Below are 19,340 nucleotides of genomic sequence, written 5' to 3' on the forward strand. Positions count from 1 at the left end.
CCCAGAAATGCCCGAGAGTCAGAAATGTTCTCAGATTTTCCGCGGAAAGCTGATTGAAACCTGTTTAGGGTATTCTCTGTAAACATGTTTGTTGCTTAGCAATTCCAAAAATAATCTGAATTTTCTAGTTTTCGAATTCGAAGATCATGTGCACCGACACTTTGAAAATCAGTTAATGTTATGGGCAGTCAGGAAATCATCTCAAAAATTGCGTCAAAGCTCTCAAAAGCGATAGAAATCTCGAGTACATGATGTAATTCTTTTCGAGAAATGCCGAGCGATTCTGGAAAGAGCACGACGGAAAAATCACTATAACGATTTTGTTACATATCCCGAAGCACTCAGCAACTGTACTGCATGGACTTCAGTTTGGATGAACCAGAAAGGATATGTAACATGTTCCTATAATGTCACGCAGACGGAAAAATAACTATGACGATTTTGTTACATATCCCGAAGCGCTCAGCAACTGTATTGCATGGACTTCAGCCCGGATGAACCAGAAAGCATATGTAACATGTTCCTATAATGTCACGCACGACGGAAAAATAACTGTGGCGATTTTGTTACATATCCCGAAGTACTCAGCAACTGTATTGCATGGACTTCAGCCTGGATGAACCAGAAAGGATATGTAACATGTTCCTATAATTTCACGCACAACGGAAAAACTAACTATGACGATTTTGTTACATGTCCCGACGCACTCAGCAACTGTATTGCATGGACTTCAGCCTGGATGAACCAGAAAGGATATGTACCATGTTCCTATAATTTCACGCACAACGGAAAAATAACTGAGGCGATTTTGTTACATATCCCGAAGTACTCAGCAACTGTATTGCATGGACTTCAGCCTGGATGAACCAGAAAGGATATGTACCATGTTCCTATAATGTCACGCACAACGGAAAAATAACTGAGGCGATTTTGTTACATATCCCGAAGCACTCAGCAACGGTATTGCATGGACTTCAGCCTGGATGGACCAGAGAGGATATGTAACATGTTCCTATAATGTCACGCACGACGGAAAAACTAACTATGACGATTTTGTTACATATCCCGAAGCGCTCAGCAACTGTATTGCATGGACTTCAGCCTGGATGAACCACAAAGGATATGTAACATGTTCCTATAATGTCACGCACGACGGAAAAAATAACTGTGGCGATTTTGTTACATATCCCGAAGTACTCAGCAACTGTATTGCATGGACTTCAGCCTGGATGAACCACAAAGGATATGTAACATGTTCCTATAATGTCACGCACGACGGAAAAAATAACTGTGGCGATTTTGTTACATATCCCGAAGTACTCAGCAACTGTATTGCATGGACTTCAGCCTGGATGAACCACAAAGGATATGTAACATGTTCCTATAATGTCACGCACGACGGAAAAATAACTATGACGATTTTGTTACATATCCCGAAGCACTCAGCAACGGTATTGCATGGACTTCAGCCTGGATGAACCACAAAGGATATGTAACATGTTCCTATAATGTCACGCACAACGGAAAAATAACTATGGCGATTTTGTTACATATCCCGACGCACTCAGCAACTGTACTGCATGGACTTCAGCCTGGGTGAACCAGAAAAGGATATGTAACATGTTCCTATAATGTCACGCACAACGGAAGAATAACTATGACGATTTTGTTACATATCCCGAAGCGCTCAGCAACTGTATTGCATGGACTTCAGCCTAGGTGAACCAGAAAAGGATATGTAACATGTTCCTATAATGTCATGCACGAGGAAAAATAACTATGACGATTTTGTTACATATTCCGAAGTACTCAGCAACTGTATTGCATGGACTTCAGCCTGGATGAACCAGAAAGGATATGTAACATGTTCGTATGATATGAACGAGCGAGGGAAAAATGACGATTTTGTTGTTGTTTTTGTCTCCTATAGTGTCACGCATTACTGAACAATTATGTGGTTTTTGTAAAATATCCTGTAGCACTCGGTAACGTAGAAATACTGCGAGGACGTTTGCGTGGGAAAACCAGAGCGGATTTATAATATGTGGCTACATGGTGATTTTACTATATATCTGGATTCGTCTTTCAGAAAACTGGTGTACCATGGACTTCAGTCTAGGGTCTAACTCACGAATGAAAATAGTGATTTAACATTTTAGTAGCTATCTAGTCCCCATACAATCTAAAAGCATGACAATGGGTGTAAGTTATGGTATAAATAGGATATTAATCGTAAGACTTAACTTGGTGCGTTTGACTTGTTGAGTTTTGAAGCTGTTGTCTTGATTCGATGTTCTGGGAGGTTGGTCACGAGCAGCGCAAGCTGAAAACACTTTCTGGTTCTCTCCGTCGTTCTTGGGTGAATGAATGCACGTATAAATCAATCGTGGCTGGCGATTTCGTTTGGTTTTCAACAACTGTTTTATGGTTTAAGCGAAAACCAATCCAAATGTATAGTCAGGGCAGCTCCTTTGTTTCCCTTCCCGTGAAAAGAAAACCCACGCGCCTTCTTTAACTCCTCAAGGCAAATTCGATTGGAAACTGGCTCAATTTCGCACAAATGCGTCAGAGAGACACCATATCTTCTAACTCAGAGGCACATCTCGTTTTGTGTCCGTTTTTAACGACCGATGACGGGTTCATTCGAAGTCGAAGTCTTTTTTTATATATATATGACCGCACAATATTCCCGCGTTGTGAAAATTTATTATAAAATATCAATTATATGGCCAGATTATATCTGAAAATAACCATGGTAAGTCTAGGAGGAGGCTATTCAACCTTGGTACATTGGTGAGCCCTCGGATGAAAAATTAGGCCGAAATGAGTGGATTGAATTTCGGGTTTTAGAATCAATTTTAGAATCAATTTTCGAGATAACGAACCACGACGGCTAATATTTAGCGTTTCCATCTCGATTAAAACGCCACCAGTTCCTATGCACATGCATATATTCAGTTGGAACTGGTTCTTAAACAGATAGATTTGATCAATAAATCTTGATAACTGCAAAATATTAAGTTAAGTATGAATTTATTTTTGACCAAGCGTCGGTCTTGGCGGCACCCTTGTCCTTGGTTAACCTGTCCAGTATTTCTCCGCAGAAATAAACGAATGTCAAGATCAGGAACCTAGGTGTCACGTGAACGCTCAGTGTAACGACACTGTTGGTTCATTCTACTGTACTTGTATTCAAGGATATTCAGGAGATGGTTCAAATTGTCTGGGTGTGAATGATCATTCAATAACATCAGTTTAAACTCTTGATCAATAATGACTTTTTAAAACATAAACAAGCAAATATTAAGGTAACAATCAAACCATAAACCATGCTGTATTTTATAATATGATTCTTTATCTAAGAAAGTATGTGTAATATTTTTAGAACATTGATAAACCGACACTCGTCGCCTTGTTCACTTACTTTTTGTTTGCACTTGAGACACAGTGAGGTAGCATAGTAAACAGCTACAGGAACATTGAAACAACTTTTCTTTATCTACATCTGAATCATTTTAAGTTAGCAATGTCCGATAGAATGTCACCTAAGCAGTCGACTCACTGAGTGTTATTTCTCTGCAGATGTGGATGAATGTCAAGATAACAACCACAACTGTCATGTCAAAGCCCAGTGTAACAACACGAAAGGTTCATTCAACTGTACTTGTCTTCAAGGATATTCAGGAGATGGTGTGAACTGTTCGGGTATGATTTATCCTAGCTGAACAAACTACATTTTGTACGCATTCTTAAGACAATGGCCAGTGGCCATGTAAATGCAAGTGCAGTGTTTTGGGCTTACCGTGCGATAGCTCTCATACATTACTATACTTGAATTATATTAATAGCAAAAAATGTTTTAACAGATATCGATGAATGTACAGCAGCAACTCACAACTGCCATGGAGTGGCTAACTGTTACAACAATGAAGGTTCTTTTATCTGCCAGTGTCGGGATAGTTACACTGGTGATGGAATATTAAACTGTGACCCTATTGGTGAGTGGGATAATTTTTCAAGGTTTTTAAGGCGTTCACATATTCACACGCTTCACCTCAATGCTAGGAGAAGCAGGAGGTGATTGCAGTCCTCCCGCAAAATGGCAGAAATATTATAAGCATCGCTTGCCTTTGATACTTCAAAGTAAGGCTATGACAAGTTGAAGTTTCCCTTAAATAACTTACATGCGTAAGGTTTTGAGGGTAATGTTTTGAAAACTTCATTTTTCTCTGAACCATAAAATGAAGACACCATGGATTACCTGGAAATCAGTTCCTTTACTTCTTTGGTCAATTTTAATTGTCAGGAGACTTCTCAGTAACCATTAAAAACATCTCAAAGGACAAGTACCATGCAAGTGTTGTTGAGCGGTCTGTGAAAAGTGTCCAAGAAGCGATAATCCAAGGTCTACAAAGTGATGTTGCTGTGTTGTCAAGCAACTTGGAATGGCGCATCATTAGTGAAACAGAACTCACAGCATCAGAGTCAACAGAGGGAGAACTAGTAAGCCAAGGGACAACTGAGTGGACCATAAACAGGAGATCCATTCCTGCTGGCATCTATCAAGTCAAGTTTAATGCTTTATTTACAGTCGGTGATCCGGAGTTCCCACAGACTCTTAGTGCCTTTGACTTTGGCTTTATTGAGGTCATTGCAGCCCCAGTGCGAGCCATTATTGACGGAGGAAGTAGTGTTCGCTGGGGTTCTGTGGAAATTGTTACCGTGAATGGTTCGTTCAGTTATGATGGAGACATTGGCCCTGGAAATCACTGTGGCTTAAATTTCGCCTGGTCATGCCTTCATTCGGAAGACAATGCTTCTTTGAGTAATGATTGTTTCGGTGCTTTTGGACACGTAAACGCGTCCACTGTTATTAGCATCGATCCTGGCCAGCTTGAAGTTGGAAAAACATATATTTTAAGGCTAACTGTTTCAAAAGATGACAGAAGCTCCACTGCCGAGATGTCTTTTGATATAGCAGAGGGAGAGGTACCCCAAGCGACTCTTAGGTACATACTACCGTGACTTTTAATTGAAGGGTATCTCGGGGCTTTGAAACAAAAAAGGTTTCATTACCGTGCATTGAACGCACTGCCAACAAGTTACACAGAAACACTTTACTGTTATACCAATCTCAAGGAGAAATAAAAATACTAGTGGGTTTAAACCAAACCAATTTCATGTGTTATGTTCTTTTTCAGATGCTTTGTAGACTGTGGCGCAGTAGTATCGGCTTCGAACAAGCTCCGAGTGACTTCAGAATGCCTTAATTCCCCTTGCAATGGCTCAGTTTATCAATGGCGATTAAAAAGATTGAATGACAATTCCGCCACGTGGGAAGATGTACCTATTCTACCTAACATGACTTCAACTGCTGTGAATGCGACCAATATGATTATCGAGAAGAACTCATTGCAGTCTAAAACGAAATACAGCTTATTGCTCTATGTAATATCTCTAGAAGGAACAGAAGGTTTTTCCGTGCTCGAGTTTGAGACAGCTGGAGCACCGCACAGCGGGTACTGCACACCATCAGTTCATGAAGGCGTGTCTCTTCAAACAGTGTTTACTTTCAAGTGTTTCGATTGGCAAGATACAAGCTCACCACTAAATTATGAATTTCAACTTGGAGAGGAGCCAATATCTTACGGAAGCTCTCCCAAATCTGCACCTACAGTTTTACCAGCGGGATCTCAACAAGATGATTACCAGTTGCAAATTAACATTGTTGTCAAGAATGCTGTTGGTGTTGCGGTTGTAGTGAGTCTTCTTGTTAAGGTATCCAGATGACTTTCAACTTTTTTTTTTTGTTAATTCGTTTTTTGCTATTTACAAAAGGACGTTTTACGATAACTGTAGAAATTCTCGCGTGCTCATTGGCTACTTTTCATCGTCAATAAAAGTACAGACGTATGAATTTATAATTCATGCGATGCGTCAACGAATGAGAGCGGACAACTTGACAATTTGTTATTGTAAAAAAACAAATTGACGTCAGTTTGAAGTTAGAGTAACACTGGAAGTCTGCGGATAGTTATCGTAACACTGGTAGTCTGCGGACCCAGCCACTTTGATAATGTTATGACGAAAGCCATGATCAATAACAGGACAGACGCATGAAAAACTGATGTCAGTTTGTTAAACTGAAAAGCACATCAGTCTCCAGTATCTCGCAGTATTCGAGAAGCTATTTTTGAAAACTTAATTTTAACGTTGTAAAAGCCGTTTGTTATCCAACTCCACCTTCTTAATCATTTTTTTTTTCTAATTTAGCCTGAATATGCAAAGTGAATTAAGTCAGAATTTAGTAGTGATTATTATGGATTTGTGATTGAAATGTAATTGTCAGCTGATCAGTGGATGTATGCATCTGCAGGTGAAGCCATCTTCCGCCCTGGATCCTTGTCTTTTACCGATAGATAAAGTTGCCACCAAGTTAAAAAGCTACTTGCTCGGGGATGGCAATAAGCTGGACGAGTTCCTTAACAAAGGTGAACTCAGCCAGGCTGTCCAGCTTTCCCGATCTGTCCTCAAGTCTGTCAACGAGAAAAATGATTGTGGACAAACACATAATTCAAATTTGCAAAGACTGGTATGTAAATAGACAATAATAAAGAGATAAAAGCACTTTATCTGCTCGATGTATAACCTATTACCTTTATAGGCTAAATTACTCGACACTATACCATACCAGTAAAGTATTTTCAAAGAATTTCCTCGAATACTAACATACAAAAAATGTGTTAATGGAGTAAATGTATGTGTGCTTGAATTTCTACTGTCAGACTCGACATCTTCCGTACCAGGTAACACATCCCTAAGTTAAAAAAACTCGTCTGTGTGCTACTCGTATATCGAATAACATGAGTGTTACAGTAACTACATCTACCTTGCCAGTGTAACAAAACTTTTATGCTAGCTGCTACATTTTACCAATGTTGATACAATTTGTAAGCTGGACATACTAAGGGTCGGAACATGGATGCCTTAATCACGAGTATGCAGGTGGTTAGTGATAGATATAAGAACTCAAAGGTCAATTTAAACACAACACAGTGAAGTCATTCCAGTTTTTCTTAAAATTGATGATGTTGTTTTCTCCAAATTCTAGATTTCAAGAACATTAATTGAAAAGTTTACAGCTATATCGCCTGAGAACCTGGATATGTCTCGCTTGATTATGTCCGTAGTGAACTTGGCGATGAGTAGCGAACAACGTCAAGCGAGTGGCAGTGGCAGCAACAGTAACAGTAATAGTATAGTAAGTAAAATCTACTAAATCTGAGTTCACGTTATGTCTCACCTATATCTTTATCTATATCCGTATCTATCCAACCCTTCGTTCGTCTGTTTCTGTCTGTCCATGGGCCTGTCTGCCTGTCTTTCTGTCCCTCTTTCGTGTCCATCTGTCCGTTGTTCTGTCTCTTAAACTAATGTCCAGTAGTTATTTGTGTATTAGTATATGGCCGAGAGAATACTCCAAAAGCTGATTTTCTTTAATTAAAGTTTTACCAAAGAGAATGGTAGAATGAATTTCTACAATAAACATTACGAAATGAAATATCCCAAGATAGAAGACTTAGACCAATAGTACAACGGAGTGCTTGATCATGATAAATTCTTACGTAGTGCAAGGCAATGAAACTATTATAACTGTGTTCACATGTAGTCACACCACTTTCCTTAGAGACAAAATACATCTCATCCACCGTCCATTTCTATTACGTTAACCCAATCTCCCCACCAGCCTTTTACAAACTTCATACATCAACGGATATTCACCTTTCTTGGATGCTTCTTTTAGATATACGCGTATGCAGGATCTGGGGTTCTAGAGCAAGTCTGGGCAGGATCTAGGAATCTAGAGTTTGAAATTAAAGGGTTGAATTCTACCTTCCCGCAAATTTTATTAAAGAATAGATCCTAATTAGTATATAATCTTGGAGTTTAATTCTTATTTTTCCCCTTGGATCTCGTTTCGATGAAAAAGATATAACAAAACCTAGACAAAGTGTTTCTTTAAATTTCCAAACACCTCCAAGGTCGCCTAAAAATACTCCCATTTACGTCGTATTTTCTACTGCAAATCTCTTTTTGGTGGTTGGAAATGCGATGAAATACTGTCATATTTTTTATATTACTAACTACACTATTAATGTTCTTTTCTAGGAATTAACAATGCAAATGACAGATAAGGCAGCAAATTTGCTATCTGATGCTCTTTCTGATTTAGAAGAGCCATTTTCTCCTGTACTGGAGAAAACAGCTAAGAGTGTTACAGAATGCCTCACGAACGTTCTTCAGTCGGCAGCAGGTACAGATCAAGAAAACACAGCTGAAGATGAGAACCAATCATCACAGGTATAACTAATGGAGTTACAGTTAACGAAGTTAGGATTTAAGAATGGCTGACTGTTAGGATCGAGAAACGCCGGTCAACGTCCCATTTGACAAATCGCTCATATTTTGCCCAAAGATACCCTTAGGTGACCTAATTCTAAAAATCATATTTAAAGGTTCCAGCGAATTTTTATTTTTCAGAAATTCGCGAAAATTTGAAAGCGCGGTCAAAGTGCGGTTTTTCGTGTAATAAAATGACCGAAATAAGGTGCGAGGACGAAGCGCTGCTTAAGTCTTAAAATAAACTCAATTGACTTCAAACTTCACACAAATGTGGAACAACCACTCTTATTTATTCCTCGCTTTAAACTAATCTCAGATATGTTGATATAGTGGTTTTCCGAACCATTTTAAAAACAGCTATGAAGCGTGTGAAAAATAACGGCAAAATATAGGTCATGTTTAACAGCATAAAAATGCATCTGGTACCTCACTTTCCGATTATTTTACTTTACAGCCTTACAATATCATTATTAAAGATATACCATGCCAAGTTTCAAGCTCGAACTCGCAGTATTTCCCTTTGTGAAAAACGAAAATCTATGTCAATGTGTTGGGCGCAAATAACACAATAATTATAGACGAACCAGAGACAAATCAATTTCAATGGCGAAAGTAAAAGGCTATCATTAATTAGAATCCCGTCAATTCACTGCTATCAGTAGAAACATAATGTCCACTGCATAAAAACTGTTTTTAGACGTTTTCGAACCATTGCGCGTTAACTTTGTTTAATTTCGTGTCCGCCGTCATGTCTAGTTTGTCATCGCGTGTATTTCCTTAATGTCAACAACACGTGAATGGTTGTCATAACAAACGCAAGAGATTTCCTGGAACCTTAATGTTTTCGATTCACCAAAACGCTTTAAGTTCGTTAAGACACAATGATGGGTCAACTTGGAATGCTTTTTAGCATCAAGGACGTTAAAGGATTGTAAATTAATTGAGTTGAAATATTTTGAAGCAAATCAAAATCGCCCCCTTATTCTAATTTGGTAAACAGCCGATCTCCGTTCAAGTTCAAGAAGTCGAGAGGTTAATCCGGCAATGTATTACCGGTACAACAACAAAATCAAACCGAGGTCATCAAAAGCGTAAGTTTAAAAGTGTAGTGGCAAGTTCCAAATAAATTTCGCCTATATAAATTGGAAACAAGATGTGAAACGGTCTGACCCGAAACAAATAAACAAGATATTAATACGACTAATTTAACCCGAAAATGTTACAGAAAACATACCTAAAAGCCGTCGATTCCCCTCGATACCACTCCGCGTTGCCTTAAAGAGCCCAAGCTTTCTGCTGTAAGAATCAGGGGCCTCATGAATCTGTATTTATTATATCGGCAACCATGCTGCGTGGCTGATATTCGAGACTCAGTAAAAGTTGTCACACAACCGTACGAGCAGCCAAGTCACGCTTTCACTGCTCATGCGCAAATGTTCAACATTTCGCAATTTACATAAACTGACTACAAGCTTAAAGTAGTGACAGTAGATTGAAATGCGCTTTTTAAAGCTGTCCTATCGAGGAACAATTATTTCTTGTTTTTGAATGGCTCTTAGTTGTAGCTACAGTCGGGGAGGGGGGGGGGGGAGAGGGTATTCCCGGAAATTTCGGATATCTGTATGCTGTGGAAAACTCCTTAGACTTCAATTACTTTTAAAATTGTATTGTATATTCTTACTACTTATCTATTTTTAGCTATCACTATTTATTCAGCCATTGTCTTAATTATGTAGGATTATGTATTACGTAGGATTTTATTAATTTATAATTTTAGATAGTGCAGGTCCACATCAGGACGTAGCGTCTTGCCAATTTTGATCTCCAACCTGCTTTATCAAATAAATTATGTATGTATGTATGATTAAGTGGTCTCCAGCTCTTAACGCCAACACTGAAACACTAGATGATTCTCGAAGTAGCACAGGGGTCACTAAGCTAAATAATTTTGAGTGTAGCTCCGCTGAGTCAATTAACCGTTGGCGCGCATATTGCATTGACTGCGGACAGGTAGAAAAACAGTTAAACCGGAAAAGGCTGTTGCACATTGTAATTTAGCGTTGTCCAACACGCAGTCGGTCTGGTTGTAATGTTAATCGTATTTGAGAGAATCTCAAGTTTTCTTTCGACACATACTGGGGTGACATACTACTAGATGGGCGTGGCCGGGAGCCACGAGTCAAGTCAGTCAATTTGCCATGCTTAACCGAGAGGAGTGAATGCGACCTTAACATCAGTGCCATTATCAACGGGTGTGACCGAGGAAGCGTCTGCTGAGGTTTCCATAGATAGTAACCATGCACGGTAGGGGTGTATTGATGTCTTCAAGGCCGCTGCATTCGTGTCTTTTATAGGCTGTCTACTTTAGAGAGGCACTTGTCGCTGGAGAAATGTACTCAGTCCCTGGAAAGCTATTCCCTTATGGACTTAGCCAAAATGTGCTACAAACCTTGCTTGGAGCAGGCGTTGGCGCTTAACTCAAAGCCACAATAGGTCACCAGGAAGCCCTCGTTGTTTTGAAAAAGGTTTGGGCTCTCAGGGCAGTCAGTGACAAGCAGCAATCGTATCTTATGGGAAAATTCCGCGTTGGTCAAACGACAGGCCGAAAGGTTGACGCCGAACTGGTGGCGCGGGAATGCGCAGTGCCCGGAATCCTTATAATATTCGTTCTTTTTCGGGTGCTAGTTTTTCTCTCACGTAAGTGCCGCAATGCGCCAAAGTGATCCTGATGAGATGCATGTTCAGGCATCTGAAGAGGAGAGAAATTTTAGTCAGGAAAGGAAGTTGTAGAAATACTCCAGCTCCAGCATCCTTTGGTACAGGACCAGCGAGACTCCTGTGCCTTGGCGATGGAGGGTGACCTAAAGAACCTGAGACTGTGTATGCTACCGTGCGGGTGCGAAGACATGGGACTAGATATACCTCTCCCACTCGTGCGCGGAAAAGCTCGAAACTCGGCGCCTCTGAAGTATTTTACTAACAACTGCACTTGGCGGAAGTATTCTTAGGAACTGCCGGTGTTTGGCTTCTTCGGTATTTAGCAAACACCTCTTGCGGGGGGAGGGGGGGGGAGGGGGGAAGGATCGTTAAATTTTTGTAGAGAAGGGGAGGGAGTAGAGGAGGAAGACACTTAAGAGTCCCTGTCCATAAAAATGGAAAATAACTCGGCAAGGGTCGAAAATTCGATTTCGCTCATATTTTTATGGTAGATAGGCTAGGGCATGACAAAAACTACTGGATAGTTTTTTGACAAAATATCCTTTTATTTCAAAGAAATATGCAAATTACCAAATTCCGTTAAAATCGTCATTTGACGCACCATTTTATTAAACAAGTTTGAGAGCCTCGCATGCAAAACCACATCATTCTTCCGTTTTTAAAACACTCAAATATTTTTGTGCAATGTTTAAATGTGTACTGGGTTGATTTTAGGGAATGTGGCGTTGTCTTTTTGGGTGCGCAATAATTAAATTTCGAAGACATGTATTTCATTCACTTAAAAGTACTTCGTGAATATAATTAATTTTCACCATGTGCGAAACCTTCAAATGGACCAAACTTCTGGTGGTTGAATCGCAGAAGGATGGTCTACAGATTCCTGTAAAAATTTCTTTGGGCAAATGATTGTGAGCGACGCGAGAGCTTTTCAAAGTACGTCAAAAATGCAAATATTTGACCATCAGTCGTCAAATTTCAATTTACGAGTTAGACGTATATTTTAGCATGCGCCACATGACTTGACCTATGTTAAGCTGAAATAGACACAGAGCTGATAATTTCGAAATGTTCTAACCTTATTTGATGTAAAAGGCAGGTCCAAAGCCGATTTGACGTGTTTCTAGTCGATCTCTCACCATTCGTCGCACGTAAAGCAGATGTTTGCTTTTGTCTACACGAGGTTAACGTCCGATGTACATCGCCTACTGTCGACCTATTATTGGTCGAATACTATGAATCTGTGACCATCTTTCTGCGCATATGAACACCACTGCATCTAGGTCTAAAACGGCTGAGTCATTTGTAGATAGTTGCTTGCTTTGCGCTGCGCCAAAATATTGCGTTTGATCGATTGCTGATCATTGCTGATAAGCGTGTCGGCGCAGCACAATCTTACAGCCGTTATTGTTCGTCACGCAATGCTGTCACGGTATATTGCTGCACATTTTGATCTATTTTGTACAGAGTACTCTCAGGATAAGTGAAACAATTTAATCATCGTTCATCTGTTTTTTCATATATATAATAATATATGTGTATATTTATATTATCATATTCTATAGTGTACGTGGTCTCGGTCCAAATCACGTTTGTTGTACGTTCTGATGTTTCAGACAACAGCTGATAAAGCTAGTACCTGTACTCAATAGAATTGTAAGAAAATCGCCATAAAAAAAATTATAGATTAATGAAGCAAGAACTAGCTGAAATAAAAATAGGAAATCACAACGTGTCTAATTCGTGAGAAAAATAGACTAAATTTAATTAGTAATTACGTGAGTAAATAGCCGTGGCCATGCCATTTTATTTGGCGTATTTTGTTTGCTCAGTGGCGAGGCATTGGTATGTAACAGAAAATAGAGGACTGTTTTCAATACAGTCCAAAATTATCGTCAGTGAAATATTGTAAATAAAACACCTATTGACCGGTTACCTCCGCGGCCATCATTTGGTCATTCCGACAAGGGTTTCATTATTGTCTTTACCCCTATTAAGCAGCCACCCAAAATTTAAGAACTTTGTTTTGGAAAGGGCGATGACAGATAAGAGTCTGAAATTGAAGGTGCATGACGAGTGATAATTCAAACACACGTCTATCATGATTGTATTGAATTGGCTCCATGTTCACCAAGAAATTTATAGCCCGATAGTGCAAAATTAAATATTCAAGGTACACCAACCTCTATTTAAGCGGCTAGCCCCATTAAGCGGTCGTCACCCATTTTCCCGAGGGTAGCCCACTGTATTACATGTAAACCAAAAATAATTGCATAGCGCGAAAAGACCTAGGTATGAGTTTAACGTTACTGTAGTACGCAGGAGCATGGTAGGTAGCGGTGGTCGAGTAAAAGATAACAACAGGGGCAATGGTAAATTATTCATTCTTTTCATTTCTTAATTTAATCTCCTCCTACTCAACACGATTGTGTGCTCCCAGTGATTCCAAGCCTTACGGAGCCTTACGTATTAGGATAGAAATTGTCCCACCCCTACCCCCTAAAATGGGATGACAGAATTGCGTGACGAACAAGGAACCGCTGCAAACAAGGATTCAAGCCATCAAACCATGATGATTAAACGTAATATTTTGGTGTAGTGCAAAGCAAGCAACTATCTACGAATGACTTAGCCGTTTTTGACTTAGATGCAGTGGTGATCATATGTGTCGAACGAGGGTCACAGATTCATCGTATTCGACCGTTAAATAAGTTGACAGTTGGCGATGTACATCGGACGTTATGTAAACAAAAGCAAACTTCTGCTTTTTGTGCGACGAATGGTGAGAGAAACACGTCAAATCGGCTTTGGACCTGCCTTTTACATCAAATAAGGTTAGAACATTTCGAAATTATCAGCTCTGTGTCTATTTGAACTTAACATAGGTCAAGTCATGTGGCGCATGCTAAAATATACGTCTAACTCGTAAATTGAAATTTGACGACTGATGGTCAAATATTTGCATTTTTGACGTACTTTGAAAAGCTCTCGCGTCGCTCACAATCATTTGCCCAAAGAAATTTTTACAGGAATCTGTAGACCATCCTTCTGCGATTCAACCACCAGAAGTTTGGTCCATTTGAAGGTTTCGCACATGGTGAAAATTAATTATATTCACGAAGTACTTTTAAGTGAATGAAATACATGTCTTCGAAATTTAATTATTGCGCACCCAAAAAGACAACGTCACATTCCCTAAAATCAACCCAGTAAACATTTACACATTGCACAAAAATATGTGAATGTTTTAAAGACGGAAGAATGATGTGGTTTTGCATGCGAGGCTCTCAAACTTGTTTAATAAAATGGTGCGTCAAATGATGATTTTAACGGAATTTGGTAATTTGCATATTTCTTTGAAATAAAAGGATATTTTGCCAAAAAAACTATCCAGTAGTTTTTGCCATTCCCTAGCCTATCTACCATAAAAATATGAGCGAAATCGAATTTTCGACCCTTGCCGCGAAATTAAGAATTTGTCTGATTTTTACAGGCAGGCACTCTTAAGAGGAAAAACTAACGGCCGAATCGTCTCAACCTCGTTCCCAGGGTCTCTCACCTCACCACCCCCCTGGAGCGAGCTCAGCATATCAGTTCATTAGAAGAACACAGAGGCCGATTAGGGTAAAGCGTAGGGACAATCTGCAGTCCTTCCACTAGTGGATCACTATCACTCTTCTCGGTTAAGCATGGCAAATTGACTGACTTGACTCGTGGCTCCCGGCCACGCCCATCTAGTAGTATGTCACCCCAGTATGTGTCGAAAGAAAACTTGAGATTCTCTCAAATACGATTAACATTACAACCAGACCGACTGCGTGTTGGACAACGCTAAATTACAATGTGCAACAGCCTTTTCCGGTTTAACTGTTTTTCCACCTGTCCGCAGTCAATGCAATATGCGCGCCAACGGTTAATTGACTCAGCGGAGCTACACTCAAAATTATTTAGCTTAGTGACCCTGTGCTACTTCGAGAATCATCTAGTGTTTCAGTGTTGGCGTTAAGAGCTGGAGACCACTTAATCTTCCACGGCATACAGATATCCGAAATTTCCGGGAATACCCTCTCCCCCCCTCCCCGACTGTAGCTACAACTAAGAGCCATTCAAAAACAAGAAATAATTGTTCCTCGATAGGACAGCTTTAAAAAGCGCATTTCAATCTACGCACATGAGCAGTGAAAGCGTGACTGGGCTGCTCGTACGGTTGTGTGACAACTTTTACTGAGTCTCGAATATCAGCCACGCAGCATGGTTGCCGATATAATAAATACAGATTCATGAGGCCCCTGATTCTTACAGCAGAAAGCTTGGGCTCTTTAAGGCAATGCAGAGTGGTATCAAGGGGAATCGACGGCTTTTAGGTATGTTTTCTGTAACATTTTCGGATTAAATTAGTCGTATTAATATTTTGTTTGTTTGTTTCGGGTCAGACCGTTTCACATCTTGTTTCCAATTTATATAGGCGAAATTTATTTGGAACTTACCACTACACTTTTAAACTTACACTTTTGATGACCTCGGTTTGATTTTGTTGTTGTACCGGTAATACATTGCCGGATTAACCTCTCGACTTCTTGAACTTGAACGGAGATCGGCTGTTTACCAAATTAGAATAAGGGGGCGATTTTGATTTGCTTCAAGATATTTCAACTCGATTAATTTACAATCCTTTAACGTCCTTGATGCTAAAAAGCATTCCAAGTTGACCCATCATTGTGTCTTAACGAACTTAAAGCGTTTTGGTGAATCGAAAACATTAAGGTTCCAGGAAATCTCTTGCGTTTGTTATGACAACCATTCACGTGTTGTTGACATTAAGGAAATACACGCGATGACAAACTAGACATGACGGCGGACACGAAATTAAACAAAGTTAACGCGCAATGGTTCGAAAACGTCTAAAAACAGTTTTTATGCAGTGGACATTATGTTTCTACTGATAGCAGTGAATTGACGGGATTCTAATTAATGATAGCCTTTTACTTTCGCCATTGAAATTGATTTGTCTCTGGTTCGTCCATAATTATTGTGTTATTTGCGCCCAACACATTGACATAGATTTTCGTTTTTCACAAAGGGAAATACTGCGAGTTCGAGCTTGAAACTTGGCATGGTATATCTTTAATAATGATATTGTAAGGCTGTAAAGTAAAATAATCGGAAAGTGAGGTACCAGATGCATTTTTATGCTGTTAAACATGACCTATATTTTGCCGTTATTTTTCACACGCTTCATAGCTGTTTTTAAAATGGTTCGGAAAACCACTATATCAACATATCTGAGATTAGTTTAAAGCGAGGAATAAATAAGAGTGGTTGTTCCACATTTGTGTGAAGTTTGAAGTCAATTGAGTTTATTTTAAGACTTAAGCAGCGCTTCGTCCTCGCACCTTATTTCGGTCATTTTATTACACGAAAAACCGCACTTTGACCGCGCTTTCAAATTTTCGCGAATTTCTGAAAAATAAAAATTCGCTGGAACCTTTAAATATGATTTTTAGAATTAGGTCACCTAAGGGTATCTTTGGGCAAAATATGAGCGATTTGTCAAATGGGACGTTGACCGCCGTTTCTCGATCCTAACAGTCAGCCATTCTTAAGTAGTCTGGACAATTGTATAACAGCCATATTGACACAGCTGCATTACAAGAATTGTTTCGATGATATATTGCTCGTGTCTAGTGTGAATTAAGGAACTAAAACTGTAGCCGTGTTAAATTTAACTTGAATCAGCAACTTGCAATTAAGGGAAATATGCCGACAAATATTACTTCTCTTCTTACTGCAGTTCGTGAAAGAAGCTTTGGAAAAATTGAACGGCATGAGCGAGGCATTCTTTACCCGCTTAGTTCCTTCCGAAGATTTAGTCATTACAACAAATAATTTGGCAATATCGTTAAAGAAGGTCTCCACTCACGATGTGAAGGGACTCAGTATGGAAAACGGAGCAACAAAATTTAAGCTACCTGCTAACGTAGGAGATATGGGTGGTGGAAATATCAATGTAAAGGTAAGAAGACCATTATTGCCGTTCAGAGTCTTGTGATAACAATCCTAATACGTTTTATCTGAATCGATCAAAGGAATGTGCCTATTTTTTTAACTTAATATGGTTGATACTTTCCACTCCCTCTGGGTGGCATCTGTTTGGTCTATTTTCAGCCTCAACCAGGAAAGACCTAAAAAGATTGTTGCGTTCTTGCGATTATGTTATGGTTAATATTTCATTAACAGTTAGGTTATGTTCTTAGGTGTCCAAAGAATCAACTGACAATAGCACGTGGCTTACTCTGTTGAGAAACACTTTTTTTTTGACGCAGAAATTATCTATGTTTTTTCATTATACCTTATTAGAAATTCACGTTGATCTTCAGTCGTATTTTTGACTTTGCTTGACTATCTTTCTCTTTTCACCGGAGGCTCATCACCTAAATTTGTGTACACGATCGGCACGATCGTGACTTACAAGCCTGCAGCATCTTGTAATGAAATCTATTTGCACGTAAGAGTTGAGGAAGTAGTGCTTATAGGGCCGCATCAACAACTTCCTGTTAGAGACCTTAACGGTAAGATACTATCGCGAGAAAAAAGTATTCCGCACCTAGAACAGGAAGCTCACAAGCGGAGTTCCTTGGATCTTTTTATAGCTATATAGAAAATGAAATATGATAGTCAGATCTTAAAATCTTAAACTAAAGGAAGTCTTTAACCCTTTGAGCCTGCATTAACCATAATAAACCTCAAATATAGAGGATTCATGACTCGAATACCTCTGTGGGCTTCCTTTTCAGATGCAAGCAGTTGACTTCAATCCTTTCACTTGGGACAACAGCAGCAAGAAGATCAAATCAAGTGTGACCAGTCTGGATCTTCAAAGCGCTAATGGAGAAAAGATCAATGTGTCAAACCTTGAAAATTACATTGAGATAGTTATTCCGATTTCGAGTTCACCGCCAAACACCAGCGTCGGAACTGATCATTATTTCCTAAAGCCAAACAAATTGTCTTTCCATAGTTATTACGCGGAAATAGCAGATGTCCCCGTTTCTATCAAAATTGGAGCGGAAAAACAAGGGATAGTTATTGAAATATTTTTGAAATTTGGAGCAAGACCTACGATTGAGTACTCTGATCACAACTTTACTGTTACATCAACATGTAAAAACCAAACAGATGACAAACAAAACGAAACATCCTGCCTTCTAGAAGAGAGTTCTTTAACAGTGGTGCCCTCGGAACCAAGTCGTCTTTATATCGGTCTGTTGTTCCTGGGAGCTAAAAGTGTCAACGAACATTCCAGAAGACGAAGATCAGCGTGTCTTGGTCATGGTCGTGAAAGACGGTCGTGTGTTGATTTCAAAGATCCGCCACCCAAAGGAGTTACTGAAACAGTTATTCCCCAGTATGATCCCTCAACAGATGTCAACTACACCATAAGTATTAGCCAGTCAAGTTGTTTGTATTGGTCTGAAGAAAAAGAGAAGTGGACCTCAGACGGCTGCAAGGTAAACTAAATTGATTTCAGCGTGACTAAACTTGGAAGGTGAAAACACACCTCCTTTAAAGTTGATGGTTATTTAAATTAAAGAACCCGTGAGGGAGTTAAGGGAGTCAAGGCCGAGCACTCAAAGTTGAACTTTCACCTTGAATGCATATTGGCCACATTTTGGTAGTCAGTACGAGAGTACAATTGCAAACAGCCTTTGTTTGCGGATTGTTACAATTCCAAGATTTAATTCAATATCTGCATGAATCGTCTTCCTGAATGTTTTAATTCAGAATTTAAGAACAGCTCTTTACTCAAAAGACAGAGAAATTGGGAAGCTACCTTTAGATCAATGAATATAGTCCTTGCAAAAGATAAAACATGAGTTCACAGCAGGCCGAACAATACGTGTGGAGTTTAATCATGAATGAAACATGTTTCTCAACGAAAGGTGTACACATTCTGCTCTGGCGAAAATGATCGAAACATGTTTATTTCGATCATGATTGCAACTATTTAGTATCTCTATATCTCAGATGAAGCACGTTAACCATGAAGGCCGAGAGCGAGGGGAAAGCAGAGCCCAAAGGGCTTCACAATTGCCGCTCCAAATGCCGCTCCACTCATTTGCCGAACCTAACTGATGAGTTAGGTACAATGGGCGATTTTATTTAACCATTGTTACTACAAAAGTAATAGTAGACATTAATTTTATTGGCTCTTTTAGTTTGAC

The 19,340-nt window shown here is 39.4% G+C and overlaps 2 protein-coding genes across 2 annotated transcripts in view; one reads left to right on the forward strand and one right to left on the reverse strand.

Moving 5' to 3' along the window:
- The window catches only part of LOC110061010 (polycystin family receptor for egg jelly-like), a 353,714-nt gene that overhangs the window by 103,014 nt on the left and 231,360 nt on the right, over nucleotides 1–19,340 (reverse strand). The gene's annotated exons all lie outside the window — the stretch shown is intronic.
- Nucleotides 1–19,340, forward strand: part of LOC110061016 (polycystin-1-like protein 2) — a 38,691-nt gene that overhangs the window by 13,282 nt on the left and 6,069 nt on the right. The window contains exons 12-22 of the mRNA XM_089291421.1: nucleotides 3,105–3,227; nucleotides 3,583–3,705; nucleotides 3,867–3,998; nucleotides 4,307–5,009; nucleotides 5,202–5,778; nucleotides 6,377–6,592; nucleotides 7,112–7,261; nucleotides 8,170–8,361; nucleotides 11,514–11,516; nucleotides 16,910–17,131; nucleotides 17,913–18,626. Of these exons, the coding sequence (XP_089147547.1) occupies nucleotides 3,105–3,227; nucleotides 3,583–3,705; nucleotides 3,867–3,998; nucleotides 4,307–5,009; nucleotides 5,202–5,778; nucleotides 6,377–6,592; nucleotides 7,112–7,261; nucleotides 8,170–8,361; nucleotides 11,514–11,516; nucleotides 16,910–17,131; nucleotides 17,913–18,626 (3,155 nt within the window). The remainder of the gene's footprint in view (nucleotides 1–3,104; nucleotides 3,228–3,582; nucleotides 3,706–3,866; nucleotides 3,999–4,306; nucleotides 5,010–5,201; nucleotides 5,779–6,376; nucleotides 6,593–7,111; nucleotides 7,262–8,169; nucleotides 8,362–11,513; nucleotides 11,517–16,909; nucleotides 17,132–17,912; nucleotides 18,627–19,340) is intronic.

This window comes from Orbicella faveolata, unplaced genomic scaffold, assembly GCF_042242905.1.
Source record: "Orbicella faveolata isolate gen_17 unplaced genomic scaffold, um_ofav_v1 contig_24, whole genome shotgun sequence".
Classification (NCBI taxonomy): Eukaryota; Metazoa; Cnidaria; class Anthozoa; order Scleractinia; family Merulinidae; genus Orbicella; species Orbicella faveolata.